The sequence below is a fragment of the Protobothrops mucrosquamatus genome, unplaced genomic scaffold (assembly GCF_001527695.2).
Source record: "Protobothrops mucrosquamatus isolate PMUCROS unplaced genomic scaffold, P.Mucros_1.0 scaffold53, whole genome shotgun sequence".
NCBI lineage: Eukaryota > Metazoa > Chordata > Lepidosauria > Squamata > Viperidae > Protobothrops > Protobothrops mucrosquamatus.
The window spans coordinates 804,035-819,530 of record NW_015386434.1 but is presented as its reverse complement, the minus strand read 5'-3'; the positions used below and the strand labels follow the sequence as shown (position 1 = coordinate 819,530).

Below are 15,496 nucleotides of genomic sequence, written 5' to 3'. Positions count from 1 at the left end.
TTGAAGACCCTTAAGGGGTTGCCCATTGATGCTATGGAGGCACCTAGTTTGCTTCCTATCACCCTTGGGTCCTGGCATATTCTGCAGCATGGTTTCCCCTTTGAATCTAAAATGCTCCACAGTCTTCTTAAGCCCCTTGTTTTGTAGCTTCCTATCTACTAGGTAAGAGTGACCGTTGAGTGCTAAGTAGAAAAGCGGGGCTGTGAACTGCAGAAAAAGAATGGGATTGTTCATATAACAAGGTGTTTTATGAGGACAAGAACCTTGCCTGGGATGGCTCCTAGTTTCTAGTCCTTATCTCAAGAATCCCACTGGATATTTTTCTCTGTCTCTCTTTTTTAAAAGACCCCAAGCTAATGCTGGTGACTCTGGGGATTTGCTCTCACTGATTAATGAGATTCGCTTTGATCTTTTAATGTCCCCATTTGTTGGTATTCAATTATCTTAACGGAGAGCCATGGAGGAGGCATCCGAGGAGTCAGAAGCCAAAACTGAGCTGGCAAATACCCTGTTCTAAGGAAGCAGCTCTTTAAAAGAGAAAGCAAAAGGGATAAACACAATTATTTTATCATCCTCCAGGTAAAGTGGGTGCAGCAGCAAGAAATTAAACCAAGAGTCAAAAGGAGAGTCCGACGCAACCATCGCTTCATTTCATTCAACGACCCATCTTGGCCTGAAATGTGGTACATGGTAACTATACACTTTGTGTGTGTGTGTGTGTGTGTGTGTGTGTGTCTTTCTCTCTGTGTAAAGAGCAGCTAGTGTGTGTGTCTCTCTCTCTGTGTGTGTAAAGAGCAGCTAGTGCCATAGGAAGCTCAAGATGCCCTAATCTTGGAATGATATCACAAGGAAGTTGTTTCATTCTTTTAACTCATTTTTTTTATTTTTGTTTGATTTATTTCATTTTTGCTCTTTTTTTTAAATTTGGCTCTCCTTTGCTTCTCATGTGTGTAAATTGCAATTGTCTTTATAGTGGTTTTATTTGGCTCTTATTGTATTTGAGCCTGCTTGAATGGTGGTGTTGTTTTTAGTGTTGCAGTTACTTTGCTAGTTATTGACAACAAAATAATAATGGTAGGAAAGATTCAATAGGTGGATAGAAATGCTAAACCCAGCCTAAACAACTGACTTGTGTGGGTAAGCAAACACCATATTGGTGTATCTGCTTAAGTACATGCAGATGTGCAATAAAATTAATTGCCAGGTAACAGAGACTGAGACCCCCTGTTTGGTACAATGATCTGCAAGTTTACCTACGGTGAATTCAGCTTGCAGGTGAATCATCCTATCTATCTTTGTGGGTTGCTAGAAGAATCAGTCTTGAGCAGGGGCCTTCAAACTTGGCCCTTTTATGACTTGTGGACTTCAATTCCCAGAATCCCTCAGCCAGGCAAACCTGGCTGAGGAATTCTGGGAGTTAAAGTCCACAAGTCATAAAAGGACCAAGTTTGAAGACCCCTGCTCTTGAGAAACAAGTTTTACAAACGAGGGTTTCATTCTCTGTATTTATTAAGCGCTTTCATATAATAAAAGACTAATTAAAAAGGGAAAGAAAGAAAAAGAGATAAATAATGTTAAGAAATGTATAAATGACGCCCCACCTTCTAGTCTCCACTTTCATGAGGCCTGTCTCTAGTCTCTGGGTGGTGTTAGAGACCTATTTTAAGGTTTGAATGGCTGATCTTAAAAATTTGGATTGTACAAATTCTAAGGGTCCAAAATTGGAGAAGGGGCCAGGTTGTGCCTGATAAAGACAGCGTGCTATTGGCTTGGCTTCAAATAATTTGAGGTCTGCAGGTATATAGTGGTGACCTCTTATCTCAAGTATCATATACCTGTGGTTCTCAATCTATGGTTTGTGGGCCCCTGAGGGGGTCATGATATTGTCAAAGGGGGTCCGTGAAGGCTTGATGAGTGTTGGTAGTCGGTGGCCATAGTCCGTGGCCACAAAAGGTATTTACAGGGGGACCTTGGTGAAGAAAAGGTTGACAACCACTGCCATATACAATATCAATCTACCACAAATCTCTTCTAACCAATTTTCTATAACTAATTTTTCTATTCTCTCTGGTTTTCACCCACCCCCAAAACAGCAAGAGAACTTGGAGAGGAAGGCTCTGAGAATTACACAACACACAGGCAGACTGATACAAGAGCAGACATTCATTCAGGGGGTTGGTTGGGGTTTTTTTTTGAGTCCCACGCTGTGAAAGACATTTGCTGGTGTGAAAACCACCTTGGAAATGGTCAGGGTGTTCCCGAAAGTCTTAAAATAACAGCAAAAACAGGTTCCTCCGTGATTTGCTTGTTGACTAGCTGAAGCGGAGCTGCTGTATGTTGGAACAGGCTGCAACTTCTGAACAGCCTTCCAGGGAAGTTTCACCTCTAATGCTTTACAGTAGCTGGCCTTGCCAGCTGCCAGAAAAGGTGGTCCAGTTGTTTCTGTCTGGTTCAGGCTGCAGCTACAGCATCGGGTTAAATCCAGAAAAAGGATCGGAAGTGAGCAGACACAATTGTTTCTATTGCCTGGGGCAATGGCTTCCTCTATCTAATCCAGGGCTGGTCCTATCATTTGCAAACTCGGAGTAGCTACCGGAAGCCCGTCTTTCTGATTGAGCGTGACAGGTATGGAAAGGAAAGCAACACACCTCACTCACTGCTGTCTTTGTTCTCAGCATTGTGAAGACAACAACAGCGAATGCAGGTCCGAAATGAATGTCCTGGGAGCTTGGCAAAGAGGGTACACTGGCAAAGGTGTCGTAGTGACCATCCTTGATGACGGCATAGAGAAGAATCACCCTGATCTTGTACAGAACTATGTAAGTAGAGATGGGAGTGATTTGGCACACGTTTTTGGATAATAATAATAATAATAATAATAATAATAATAATAATAATAATAATAATAATAATAATAGTAATAATAGTAATAATAATAATAGTAAAGTGGGAAGGGACCTTGGAGGTCATCTAGTTCTAGTCCAACCCCCTGCTTAGGCAGGAAATCCTATGCCATTTCAGACAAATGGCTGTCCAGTCTCTTCTTGAAAACTTCCAGTGTTGGAGCATTCACAGCTTCTGGAGGCAGGTTGTTCCACTGGTTAATTGTTCTAACTGTCAGGAAGTTTCTCCTTAGTTCTAAGTTGCTTCTCTCCTTAATCAGTTTCCATCCATTGCTTCTTGTCCTGCCCTCAGGCGCTTTGGAGAATAGCTTGACTCCCTCTTCTTTGTTGCAGCCCCTGAGATATTGGAAGACTGCTATCATGTCCCCCCTCGTCCTTCTCTTCATTAAACTAGACATACCCAGTTCCAGCAGTCTTTCCTTATATGCTTTATCCTCCAGTCCCCTAATCATCTTTGTTGCTCTTCTCTGTACTCTTTCTAGAGTCTCAGCATCTTTTTTACATCGCGGTGACCAAAACTGGATGCAGTATTCCAAGTGTGGCCTTACCAAGGCCTTGTAAAGTGGTATTAACACTTCACGTGATCTTGATTCTCTCCCTCTGTTAATGCAGCCCAGCACTGTGTTGGCCTTTTTGGCAGCTGCAGCACACGGCTGGCTCATATTTAGGTGATTGTCCACTAGGACTCCGAGGTCCCTCTCAAAGTTACTACTATTGTCGTCTACTTGTACGCCATAAGAAAAAGAAGCAAAGGACGTTTGCTACGCTCTGCTATGACGTCAGCTGACTTCGCATTATCTCAGCAGAAAAAAAATATCAAGGCAGTTATTCTGGTCGTGAATGAAGATAAATCTACCTGTCCCAGGATAGTGTTGCAGGATCCAATCTTGAGTCTTTCACTGGGACCAAAGGTTTAGTCTACCAAGCTGTTGGGCTCATGCTGGACCCCATCATCAGGGATTTTCTCTGTCTCCAGAATATTCTAGTCATCTCCATAACAGAAGGAGAAACAGAGTAGGATCTCACCTGCAAAGGGTCCATAAGTTTCTTCTTTCACCTGGTCTGCAACTGGGTTCGCATAAGAAAGGGTGGGAGAAAAATTGCTTTAAGAGTTCCTGAGTTTGGAGTTTAGTCCCCTTTTCTTTCTCCATCTTTTTTTTTTCTTTTCTTGGATGTTGTGCATCTTTGGATGCAAAGCAAGCATCTGATACGGGCCTCCCCTCTCCGTACATTCTTGTTTGAGTTAAGGAGGTGGCAACAGGACAGCAATACAACACACAACTGCTGGTTACCTCTGTAATGCCTCTGAAGCAAGTATTTTCCTTGGGAAATGGGAAAAGGCACCATTCTTTGAAAGAGCTGATGGCCGGCACAGAGAGACGGTCCACATCAGCCCCAAAGGACTTAGCCTGCTTTTGATTCCAGAACTACACACTTCTTGTGTTGTTCTTCTAGCTTGGATATTTGAGAGTGGTGAATTTCTCTGAGGGCCTCTTTCATCTCAAGAAATCGCTTTTCTTTTTACAAAATACTTTGAGCCAGTTTATAAGCAAGCCAAAGCTTGCTCTCTTGAGAATGACCCGTCCTGTTGAATGCAGTGAAAGTTACTTTTAAGTAATCCAGTGTAGGCTTATGGGTCTGAACAAGCTTCGATGCAGAGATGGGAATCCCATAGAAACCTTCTGGGATCTTTGGAGGAGGAGCAAGGTTATAAGAGAGTGAAAAAGAATTCAATCCTAAGATTTTAATAGATTGCAGAATAACCGAGTTGGAAGGGACCTTGGAGGTCTTCTAGTCCACCTCCCTGCTCAAGCAGCAGACTATTCTGGACAAATGGCTACCCAATCTTTTCTTTAAAACCTCCAGTGAGGTTCTGAAGGCAAGCCGTTCCACTGAATAATCGTTCTCATTATCAGGAAATTTCTCCTTCATTCTAGGTTAAATCTCCTTTGATAAGTTTCCATCCATTACTTCTTGTGTCTTGTTTCCGATTTGTTTTTTTTTTTAGTTGTGCTTTAGGTTTTTTTTTTCTTTCCTTAGGACCCTCATGCAAGCTATGATGTCAATGGAAATGATGAAGACCCAACTCCACGCTATGATCCAAGCAATGAAAATAAGTGTGTTCCATTCTCTCTCTCTCTCTCTCTCTCTCTCTCTCTCTCTCTCTCTCTCTCTCTCTCTNGTTTTTTTTTTTAGTTGTGCTTTAGGTTTTTTTTTTCTTTCCTTAGGACCCTCATGCAAGCTATGATGTCAATGGAAATGATGAAGACCCAACTCCACGCTATGATCCAAGCAATGAAAATAAGTGTGTTCCATTCTCTCTCTCTCTCTCTCTCTCTCTCTCTCTCTCTCTCTCTCTCTCTTTCTCCCTTCCCTCTCTCCCTCCCTCCCTCTCCCTCACTCCCTCTCTTTCTCCTTCTCCCTCCCTCCCTCCCTCCCTCCCTCCCTCTCTCTCTCTCTCTCCCTCTCTCCCCCCTTAGCATTTCTGTTTCTTAAAAGCAATTTTGGAAGTCGATCAGCCATTGGAACAATAGTTTTCAGTCAGGGCATCCAGCCAAACTATAGTTGAGCCTCATTAACCATAGTTTGGCATGCGATCAGAAATAAGATGCTACAGTTGCTTAATAAAGTGTAGAGCGGCAATTCCCTAGGCTGGATTGGGCTGGGATGGGGATGATGTTATGTGTGTTGAATTCTGCAGCTGTTTGGCTATCCTGCAAAATATTATTCCTCCAGGCTTGCGGGACTCAGCTTGGGTATGAACACTCTCTTTCTAAGATCTGCTTTTCTCTCTTCTAATGATAGTAATCCTCTGAGCACTTCATTAATGGAGGGGATTAATTGTCAAAAACTTCGATGCACTTTTGAAAGTTTTCCGAACACGGGCTGCCGTAGAGGCATCCCACTTTAATGAATACCAGAAGGCAAAAACAGAACTCAACCATTCCCTGGACGTGCTTGTCCTTTGCCCATCAGAAATTTACTTCACCTCTGTCAAAATGCTCTAGCCTCATTTATAATACATGTTGTGGTAGTGAAGAGTAGCACTGAATCAGAGTCCAGAGTGGCTGTATTTGCCTAGCACCCAGAACCCAAACATTTTAGCACAGCACACTGTGTAGGAGATGAGCATGCTGAGCTGGAGAGTGGGGTTAAATGTGTCACAGTTTGGAATTGTTGTGCAGCCATAAGAGACGCAGGTCCACGCCCCCTTTGTGAATTCCATTGACCTTTATCTAATGCCAATTTGACTTGACCGTTTAGTAGACCAGATTCTTGTGAATATGTACAGTAGCTGAAAAAAAAAAAAACCTTCTTAAGTGCTTTGAAATAAATTCCCGTTCCTGGTTTCTTTAGTCTGACATCTCTTTGTCTATTCTATGAACCAAACCGATTGAGTTAATTTGGCAAACCACAGCAAAGGTATTTTTACCAACACAGCAATTACAAACTAGTTTCTCTGGAGTCCTGGTTTTCTTGCCTTGGACTACCTGAAAAGTCAGGCTAATAGGGCGGATTTTTCATGCATATATAGAATCTTAAATTAAATATATGATTTTTTTGCAAACATTGAAAGATCTAGGCTAGCTTCCATGCTGTCTTCTATAGGCATGGAACTGAACTTTCCATTACATATTTAGGAGGATTTCAGAGGGTGAAGGATTATAGTCTGGGGCTAAATGTGTGTTAGATGCATTATTAAAAGCAATAGTAATGCCAAGTGAATGATGAGCCCATTAAGACAAATCCAGGTGTCTTTTTAAGAATGGAGGAAGCACTTGCAGCCTTAGCATGCCGTAAACAAACATGGCCCCCATGCAACAGAGATGAAATAACAGGCTATTCCTTATCCTGCATTTCCCATCTCAAATAAAGCTTGCAAAGAATAACAGGAGAAAAAAAATACTCTGGTGGCAACTTATAAATTGTATTTGCCGCCCATCTTGTTTCAACGTGACTCTGTTCAACTTGAGAGGAATAACCATCAAACTAGAAACCATCAATAACCAGAAACCAGAATAACCAGAATAACCATCAAACTAGAAACCAGAAACCAGAATAACCATCAAACTAGAAACCAGTTCTAGTTTTTTGCCTTAATGAGATCCAAATCTTAAGTCAGTTCTCGGTGGCTAAATTTATGCAGGTCCATCTCTCTCTCCCTCTCTCTCCTTCTCTCTTTCTCTTTCTGTCTCTCTGTCTCTCTCTGTCTGTCTCTCTTCTTCTTCTTCTTCTTCTTCTTCTTCTTCTTCTTCTTCTTCTTCTTCTTCTTCTTCTTCTTCTTCTTCTTCTTCTTCTTCTTCTTCTTCTTCTTCTTCTTCTTCTTCTTCTTCTCTCCTCTCTGTCTCTGTCTCTCTGTCTCTCTGTCTCTCTGTCTCTGTCTCTCTGTCTCTGTCTCTGTCTCTGTCTCTCTCTGTTTCTACTGAATTCTAAAATCTTTCTGGGAATTCTCTTCCTAGGCATGGCACCCGCTGCGCTGGCGAAGTGGCAGCATCGGCAAACAACTCCAATTGCATTGTGGGTATCGCCTACAATGCGAGAATTGGAGGTAAGGAAGAAGATTCTTACAATATTTACTTATTATTTATTAATTAAATGTATTTGCCGCCCATCTTGTTTCAACGTGACTCTGTTCAACTTGAGAGGTACAGCTGATCTTTGAAGAAGACTGTTTTACAAAATCAATTGAAAATGTAATGTTACTTTACTCTACTACTTTATTATACTTTACTATATATTTGCTTTACTATATACTTTACTGTATACTACTTTACTATATATTTGTCTCACCTTCTACCTCTTTGACTCTTAGCCTTGTCATTTGGGGGTTCCAGAAACCAAATCTGGTTCGGTTGTTGCCATTTTTGCTAACTTCTGCTATTTATGTTTTACAGTTTTTGCTAAACCAGCTTAGAAATATAAATAGAGTTTTTTTTTTCTCTATGCCCCCCAATTTTATAACCCACTAGACAATTCCTTCCACTTCCTCCTATTTTATTTAAGGGGATGCAACTCCAGTGATACTTACTGGTGAGTTGCCAGTTTAGAGACAAAAAATGTCCCTTTGTTTCAATACACATGTCTTTTTAGTCCTCAGAAAGCAGCACTGTTATTGCTGTTTTATATAGTGAGTCAATTCTCTGCTTAAACACACAGGTCAAATATCAAATATTTAGCTTGGCTGTCATTCACGAAATCTTAAAAAATGCAGTTGGATGTCGGATTCCCTCCAGAGAATAGGACAACTGCTTAGGAAGTCTTTCTTTATTGTTACATAGGCTATACTGGTCAGCTGATGGATTCTGAATGGGTGGAAGAAATGCTAAGGAATTAGATCCAATCACACTTCAAAGGCTTCACCTCCTTTTTCTGCGTGGACCCTCTGAAGAGAGGTTTTCTGCTGCCCTTTCTCACTTGTCCTCATCCTGTCTGTTGGAGATTGTAGCAGGGTGGGGTCCTTGGTGCTCTCTGAGCTTGGTGGTTTTCTTGCAGATGTTTCATTACTCAACTAGGTAACATCATCAGTGCTAGAAGGGAGGGGGTGTGCAGGGAGGAGGAGGAGGAGGATGACAACTATGGGGTCCTTGGTGCTCTCTGAGCTTGGTGGTTTTCTTGCAGATGTTTCGTTACCCACCTAGGTAAATCATGAGTGCTAGAAGGGAACAGGATGTGCAGAGAGGAGGAGGAGGAGGAGCAGGAGGAGGACTATGGGGTCCTTGGTGCTCTCTGAGCTTGGTGGTTTTCTTGCAGATGTTTCATTACTCAACTAGGTAACATCATGAGTGCTAGAAGGGAACAGAGTGTGCAGAGAGGAGGAAGAGGAGGAGGAGGAGGACTATGGGGTCCTTGGTATTCTCTGAGTTTGGTGGTTTTCTTGCAGATGTTTCATTACCCAAACCAAGTAACATCAGCTTTAGTAGCAAGAAAACAGCCAAGCTCAAAGAGTACCAAGGATCCCTCATTCCAATCCTGACCTACAAATAGTCTCCTTTATTGGTACAGTAGCATGTTTACATTCTCTGCATTCTTTTTCTCCGTCTAGATAATTCCACAAGTTAATCTGGGATTTTCCTGCTGCCAAAGGAGCCCCTGGTGCTTGGAGCAAGTCACACATGAATTGACCCTGTGTTCTTGTTCTTGTTCTCGGTGGGACAGATTAATAGGCTTTGCACTGTGCCTGGTGATAGCTGAGGCTCCCCTGCCCTGCCGAATAGAAAATATTTGTGTACTGCCATTCAGAACCGGCTTGCTGTTTAGGCGGTTTTACAGCAACTGAACGTTATTTTATTTCAGGTCTGCCAACTTTCAGACTGACCTTTGGTTCCCCCTCTTTTACCCAAATTGAAACTCAGAAAGGTGAAGCTTGGGGATGTGCTAGCAGGGAAATTGTCTTCCAGTCACTGTTTAAAGCTGTTGCAGATGGATAATTTTGGCCAATCTAATCCTCTTGTTCTATAACCTGCTGTTGAACAAGTGGCTGCAAGATGGTGGGCAGAGTCATACAATCATAGAATCATCGGGTTAGAAATCTTCTAGTCCAGGGGTGTCAAACTCAATTTCATTGAGGGCCACATCGGCATTGCGGTTGCCCTCAGGGGGCTGGGTGGATGTGGCCAGGGTAGGTGTGGCCTACTGGGTGGGCGTGGATGTATTGGGTGTGGCCTACTGGGTGGGCGTGGCCAGCTCTACATCATTCACGTCAAGGGTGCCTGTGGGGGCCTTGGCAGGAGTGGGATAGATCTGAGGGTCTCTGGCAGAAGGGGGTGGGGACCGGGGCAAGTGCCGAGGCATGGTCCACTGGAGGAGCCTCAATGTTCCTCTCATGCCATGCGGGGGGTGGTGGCTTATGGAGCTAAGACTGAATGCATTTCAGCATAGATGGCCACCCAAAAATTGTACATGGGCTCCTGGCCGGCCTGGGCCAGGCCCAAGGCAGAGGGGGCCATTCCCTAAATCCTAGATTTAGGGTGCAATGTAACCATGACCTTTAGATGTTTTAGAGAAAGTGAAATAAAGAAGATGGGGGTGTTCTGAATTTAATCCACCCTGTGGAAGAGAAAGGAGACGGAAGAAGCTAATTCTTCTCCTTGTCAGACTCTCCTCTTTACCATCTAGTCAGGAAAAAAAAGTTAATTCCAATAATAAGAATCTAAGAGCTCTAATTAACAGTATTTATCAGAAGGAAAGTTATGCTTATAGCACAAGAATTACAGTAAGTACTCTATTTTCGAATGAGGAATTAAGCTTAATTTAAAAGGGATTTCTGTTGGCAATTTATCAATCAAGGATGCTTCCAGATCCACAACTTTTTGTATTGTTATGAATTGAGACAAAGTAACAGCCTTTTTTTTTTAATTGATACAGGCAGTGATTTTTTATCTCAATCCATATTTGTTTATTTTGGTGGAGGGTTACAGTATTGCATTTTTTGTCTCTGCTCAATCTCATAATTTTATTTGTTTTTTTATTGCGTTTAAAATACAAATTCTTTAATCCTTTTACATGGTTGGTTAACTTGATCTGAATCAAGTTCACTGATTGTTGAATTCTGGTCAGCGATGGCAGTGAAGACTGCTACAATTCTCGCTGAATGAGTTTTGCACAGTTGAGGTTTTTTTGGCTGATCTCCAAAAACTAAGGAATCAGACCTGGATAGCACTTTGATGAGAGATTATCAAGAAATACCGGGACCAAAATATCCTGGAGGAAAACATTTGACAACCAGTTCCTCCTTGTTGCTGAGAAAACCGCAAAGACCTGCCCTTGAAATCAATGAGAGTTGAGCTCAACTGGAAAGAGAATTAGCTAAAATGGGTTCGGCGTGTTTTTGAGCAGCACGATTAATCGTGAATTCAAAAGTTTGGCTTCTGGGAGAGACGTTACGCTAAAGTTCGACACAAATTTTGTTTTGTGGATCCTAACATTGTAGAATCTCGGCATTGGGGTGCTTTGTAACCAGAGATCGGCTTGTGTAACCAGTCCTTACAAACCTGTGTGCTCTTAGCAGACCAAGTAGTTCTGCCTTAACGCAAGTGGAAGATCTAAATTTTCTAAGATCAGAATCCCGTCTCCGTTTAGTTTATTACTTGGTTCGCTGCAAACGTTCCCAGTTTTCCCATTACTGTGAGGTCTAGAGCCCTTCATTAAATGAGACAAAAATCAGATCTCCCAACCGCAGACTGTAACTTTTGCAACCAGTTGCTTTATTTATTTCTACATACTTTTATTTCCTAATGGGTGAATGTAGACGCATTTGTGCTTAGTGAGTTGAAACTGTCTGGTATGTTTCTTTTTATCCAACCAATTATCTTCAGAGGAACACAAGACTCTGGCCTTCAACCTCTAGTAACAATTATAGAAATAAGGCTTCTGCACAATGTTGGTTTGAATTCAGCTCAGAGGAAGGTTTTAGTTTTTTTGGTGTGTTTTTTGTGTGTGCTAAACTACCTATATTCATTCTGTACTATTGTAAAGCTGTGGCTGTAATTAACTTTTTCTTTTGATTTTTTTTTTCTGAAGGAAAAAAACTATGCGTAGAAAGAAAAACGAAATCTTTTAAAAACTAAGCAGCGGCCTTTGTACTTAGCAACATTATGACTAAGATTACCCTTGGCTGCCCTTTCTCCTAAAAGTGCTGCCACCCATGGCAGCGCCTCTCTAAACTGTGATAAATAATCAGTCGTTCCTCTTGATAGAAAAAAAAATGAATCAAGCTGCTAGAATTTTCTGAGACCGGTTCATGTGTATTTATTTATTCCTTCATTCATTCAAGGCTAAGCACTCTCTTTTTTAATATTATAGTATCTGTCAGCTTGGCTGCATTTTTCTCCATAAAAAAATATCATAAATTCAAGGAGGATTTTGGCCCGGATCCAGCAGGCTCAGCTGTTGCCTGGTTCCCATTTCATTTTGGAAAAGACCGGGCCAGCTTTTGGGTGGACTCTGCCCCTGCTTATTCCTTTCCAGGAGAGCCCTGTTAGCTAGCTGCTGGACCGGTGTCCAGACTCATCAGAGGAGAGTAATTCACCCCATATATTTCCATAACCAACTTAGGCCTCGCTGTGAAAAGGTTCCATCTGCCTTTGGGCTTGTAATGTATTCCCTCCCCTCCCCCCCATCTTTGTTTATTTTGCAAGGTGTTGCCCGCGCTGTGCCAGAATTACGCACAAAACAATCCTCTCCTCTTAGAGACCAGCTCCATCTCATTACAGTCCAGCTGTGGATTTGGCCAGATACGAATATCCGTGGCTTGGTAACTTTCCAGTTGCACTATCGTAATGTTTTGTATCTTGAGGCCAACCCTGAAGGTAAAGCGGAAGCACCAGCTGGTTCAGGATTCATTCCGATGTGGATTGATTTTGTCCTGGATAGTTATTCTAGGTTATCTCAGTGACCAATCCCTCCACAAACAGCCATTCATGCTCCGGGCATCACTTTGAACTAAAACCTTTGATTGCTGTCTTTTGCACCTGTACAAAGAGCTGTCCCCAACCCATTGCTTTTGTTCTTCATTTTTAAACCGCCCGGTGGATTCCCTTTCAGGCATCCGTATGCTGGATGGTGACGTGACGGATGTGGTGGAAGCCAAAGCAATTGGTGCCAAGCCAGAATATATCCATGTCTACAGTGCTAGTTGGGGTCCAGATGACGATGGCCGCACGGTGGATGGACCTGGTCCTTTGGCCAAGCAAGCATTTGAACACGGCATTAAAAAGGTGTGGGGAAAATGTGATGTGGTGTAGCCTACCTTTTTTTCTCTTCTTATGAGTGGGGGCTTTATATTGCTCTTCTTCAGATTCTATTCTCCATTTCGCATCAATGTACGATCCAACTATAGATATCGACCTTCTTAAAACCAGAGCTAGATATTCCACAACCTCCTTCATTTCTCATCTGCAATTTTGAACATAGGTGTGGAATCCAAAGCTGTTGCTCCTTTTGTGGCCTTTCCACTCAGTTTTCTTGTGGGATGAAGGTTTGAGATGGTAGAAGTCCCACTGCACACAATAAAAAAATTCCTTCTGTTCAGTCACATGTATTTGTTCCACCATGGTGATTGTGGGAACGTGATCATTTACACAAGTTATACAAATGAGCATAAAACTTGGCAAATGCTTCTTTCCAGAAGTTAAATTCAATGGACATTGTTTGTACTTGATAGAGATTTAGGTGAATCTAGGTGAAGCTGTCCGTTCTCTTTCCAACCCTTTTTCTTCCCCCAATGCCTAGGGTCGTAGAGGACGGGGTTCTATTTTTGTCTGGGCTTCTGGAAACGGTGGCCGAGAAGGGGACCATTGCTCTTGTGATGGATACACCAACAGCATCTACACTGTCTCTGTTAGCAGTACCACCGAGAATGGGAACAAGCCCTGGTATTTGGAGGAGTGCGCCTCTACCCTTGCTACAACTTATAGCAGTGGGGCCTTCTATGAACGGCAGATTGTAAGTCTCCTACTTGTAAAAAATGAAACTTTGCATTGTTCGTGTGACATTACGTGGACTGTCCAGTAACATAAAAAGCTTCTGCATGCATGTTGGATAGGTCATCCAGCCGGTGAATGACTATAGAAGCAATACAAAGCACATTGATGAGTTAAATTGCATGTGTGCCACAACTGAACAATATTAGTAGCATTGCCTTTGTGGTGGGAATTCAGTTAAAATATTTTACACAAGAATACGGAGTCACCATGCTTCCTAGACTCCATAACTGCTTAAAGAGAATTTATTTTTTGGGATTACTCAAGTTCATGTTAGTTCTCCTTGTTGACAGTTAGACCATAGAGGAAAAGACTAGTTCTGATTTCTTTTCAACATTTTTGCTCTGTGGACACCCAGTCTTACTAAAACCTTAGTTCAGATTATCTCATTTGCCCCCCCCTTTTTTTTTTTTTTAAAAAAAAGAAAGAATGAAAAGACCTACTAAGGAAGCCAAAGAGTCATTGTTATCTTCTTGAGCCTGGCCATTTATGGTTGCACAAAATCTGGGCTCCACAATGCAATTTGAATGTTGTTTCTCCCTTTTCAGTTTCAACTGATAGTTACATTAGCTTTCTTCTTAGATGACCACAGATCTGAAGAAACAATGCACAGATGGCCACACGGGGACTTCCGTTTCTGCCCCCATGGTAGCTGGGATCATTGCTCTAGCCCTGGAAGCCAAGTAAGGATTCAATTCACCCTCTTGTGTAGACATTACTCTCTCTCTCTCTCTCTCTCTCTCTCTCTCTCTCTCTCTCTCTCTCTCTCTCTCTCTCTCTCTCTCTCTCTCTCTCTCTCTCTCTCTCTCTCTCTCTCTTTCGCTCTCCCTCCCTCTCCCTCCCTCCCCCCCCCTCTCTCTCCTTCTTTGGTTGCTCAATATCTTCTGATAGTCAAAGAAATGCACTCTGTAATCTTGATAACAGCAGAGAGTCATATTTGCTCATAACCTGAAGTTGTCTTTGAAGTCATAAGATGAGGGCATAAGAATCTTGTTTCAAGATAGTACTGATGGTTTTTCTCCAATCTGAGGTCTTCCAGATATACTGGGACTACCATTCTCAGATTTCAGGAAGTTGAAGCCCACTACATTTGGAAAACGCCAGACTAAAAAAGTTGGCTTCCTCCAGGCTAAGCAGGAGAGGGCTGGCATGCACCTTAGATATCTAAATGAAACACAAGCCTTTTCTTAAAATAAAAACGTGCAAAATCTCATGAGATTCTGGAATCTTGAATCTTTGCATGAGGTTTTGGATGAGACTGATGACACCCATAGAGATTTGGGGGCAATTTTAAATGTTTCTTGATGTTTTGGTTCATGCCTTTCCTGCTGTGGGACATTAACCAGTCATAATGGAACATACTGGAACAATACCTCGAGATAATTGTCTACTGCTTATTTTCTTGACCAAGAAACTCATGATCTTGCATAGCTAAGCTAAGATCACCCTAAAAACCTGAGTGAGACTGCCTTGTCCCTCACTTTCCATGGAAATGAGTTTCTATGATTATATTAAAACTTGGTCGCTTTTGTTTAGGCTTAAACTTTTTCACCTTGTTTTATTTGAAGGAGGAAGGGGAAGAGAATGATCTCCAAGCTATCTCTGCTGACTGTTTTTACTACTTCCATGCTGTGACTTTGGCTTTCAGTGCTAATGCATTGTTAATTGCTGTGACTCACAGTGGCAGAGATGGGTACATTGGTTTGTTTGTGTCGCGTTATAATATCGAAGATGGGAATTTTTTTTTTCTCATTATGATGATGAAAGAAATGGAATTGTCTCACAAGTATAAGCACAAGCACTGGCACCTTGGGTTTCAAGATTGGAATTTTCAAAACTTGATGTGTGTCTAGGACACGCGGGGACCCCCAGATTGCTTGCAAATAAGATGGGGGAGGAATCTAGGTCTGTAAATGTTGAAATGATTTAGACCTTTGATGTAAAACACTCCATTAAATACTCAATAACAAATAACGTTATAGTAATGTTACATGTTCAGTGACAATCAGCGGGCATTTTGTTCTTAATGCTCTGATTATTGAGAGAGAGAGAGAGAGAGAGAGAGAGAGAGAGAGAGAGAGAGAGAGAGAGAGAGAGAGAGAGAGAGAGAGA

The 15,496-nt window shown here is 42.0% G+C and overlaps 1 protein-coding gene across 1 annotated transcript in view; it reads left to right on the top strand.

Annotated features, from left to right (window-relative positions):
- PCSK6 (proprotein convertase subtilisin/kexin type 6) overlaps positions 1-15,496 on the top strand; it is a 62,545-nt gene that overhangs the window by 7,119 nt on the left and 39,930 nt on the right. Inside the window, exons 2-8 of the mRNA XM_015811850.2 lie at positions 580-690; positions 2,676-2,819; positions 4,944-5,020; positions 7,364-7,452; positions 12,447-12,619; positions 13,134-13,346; positions 13,967-14,067. Coding sequence (XP_015667336.1) covers positions 580-690; positions 2,676-2,819; positions 4,944-5,020; positions 7,364-7,452; positions 12,447-12,619; positions 13,134-13,346; positions 13,967-14,067 — 908 coding nt within the window. The remainder of the gene's footprint in view (positions 1-579; positions 691-2,675; positions 2,820-4,943; positions 5,021-7,363; positions 7,453-12,446; positions 12,620-13,133; positions 13,347-13,966; positions 14,068-15,496) is intronic.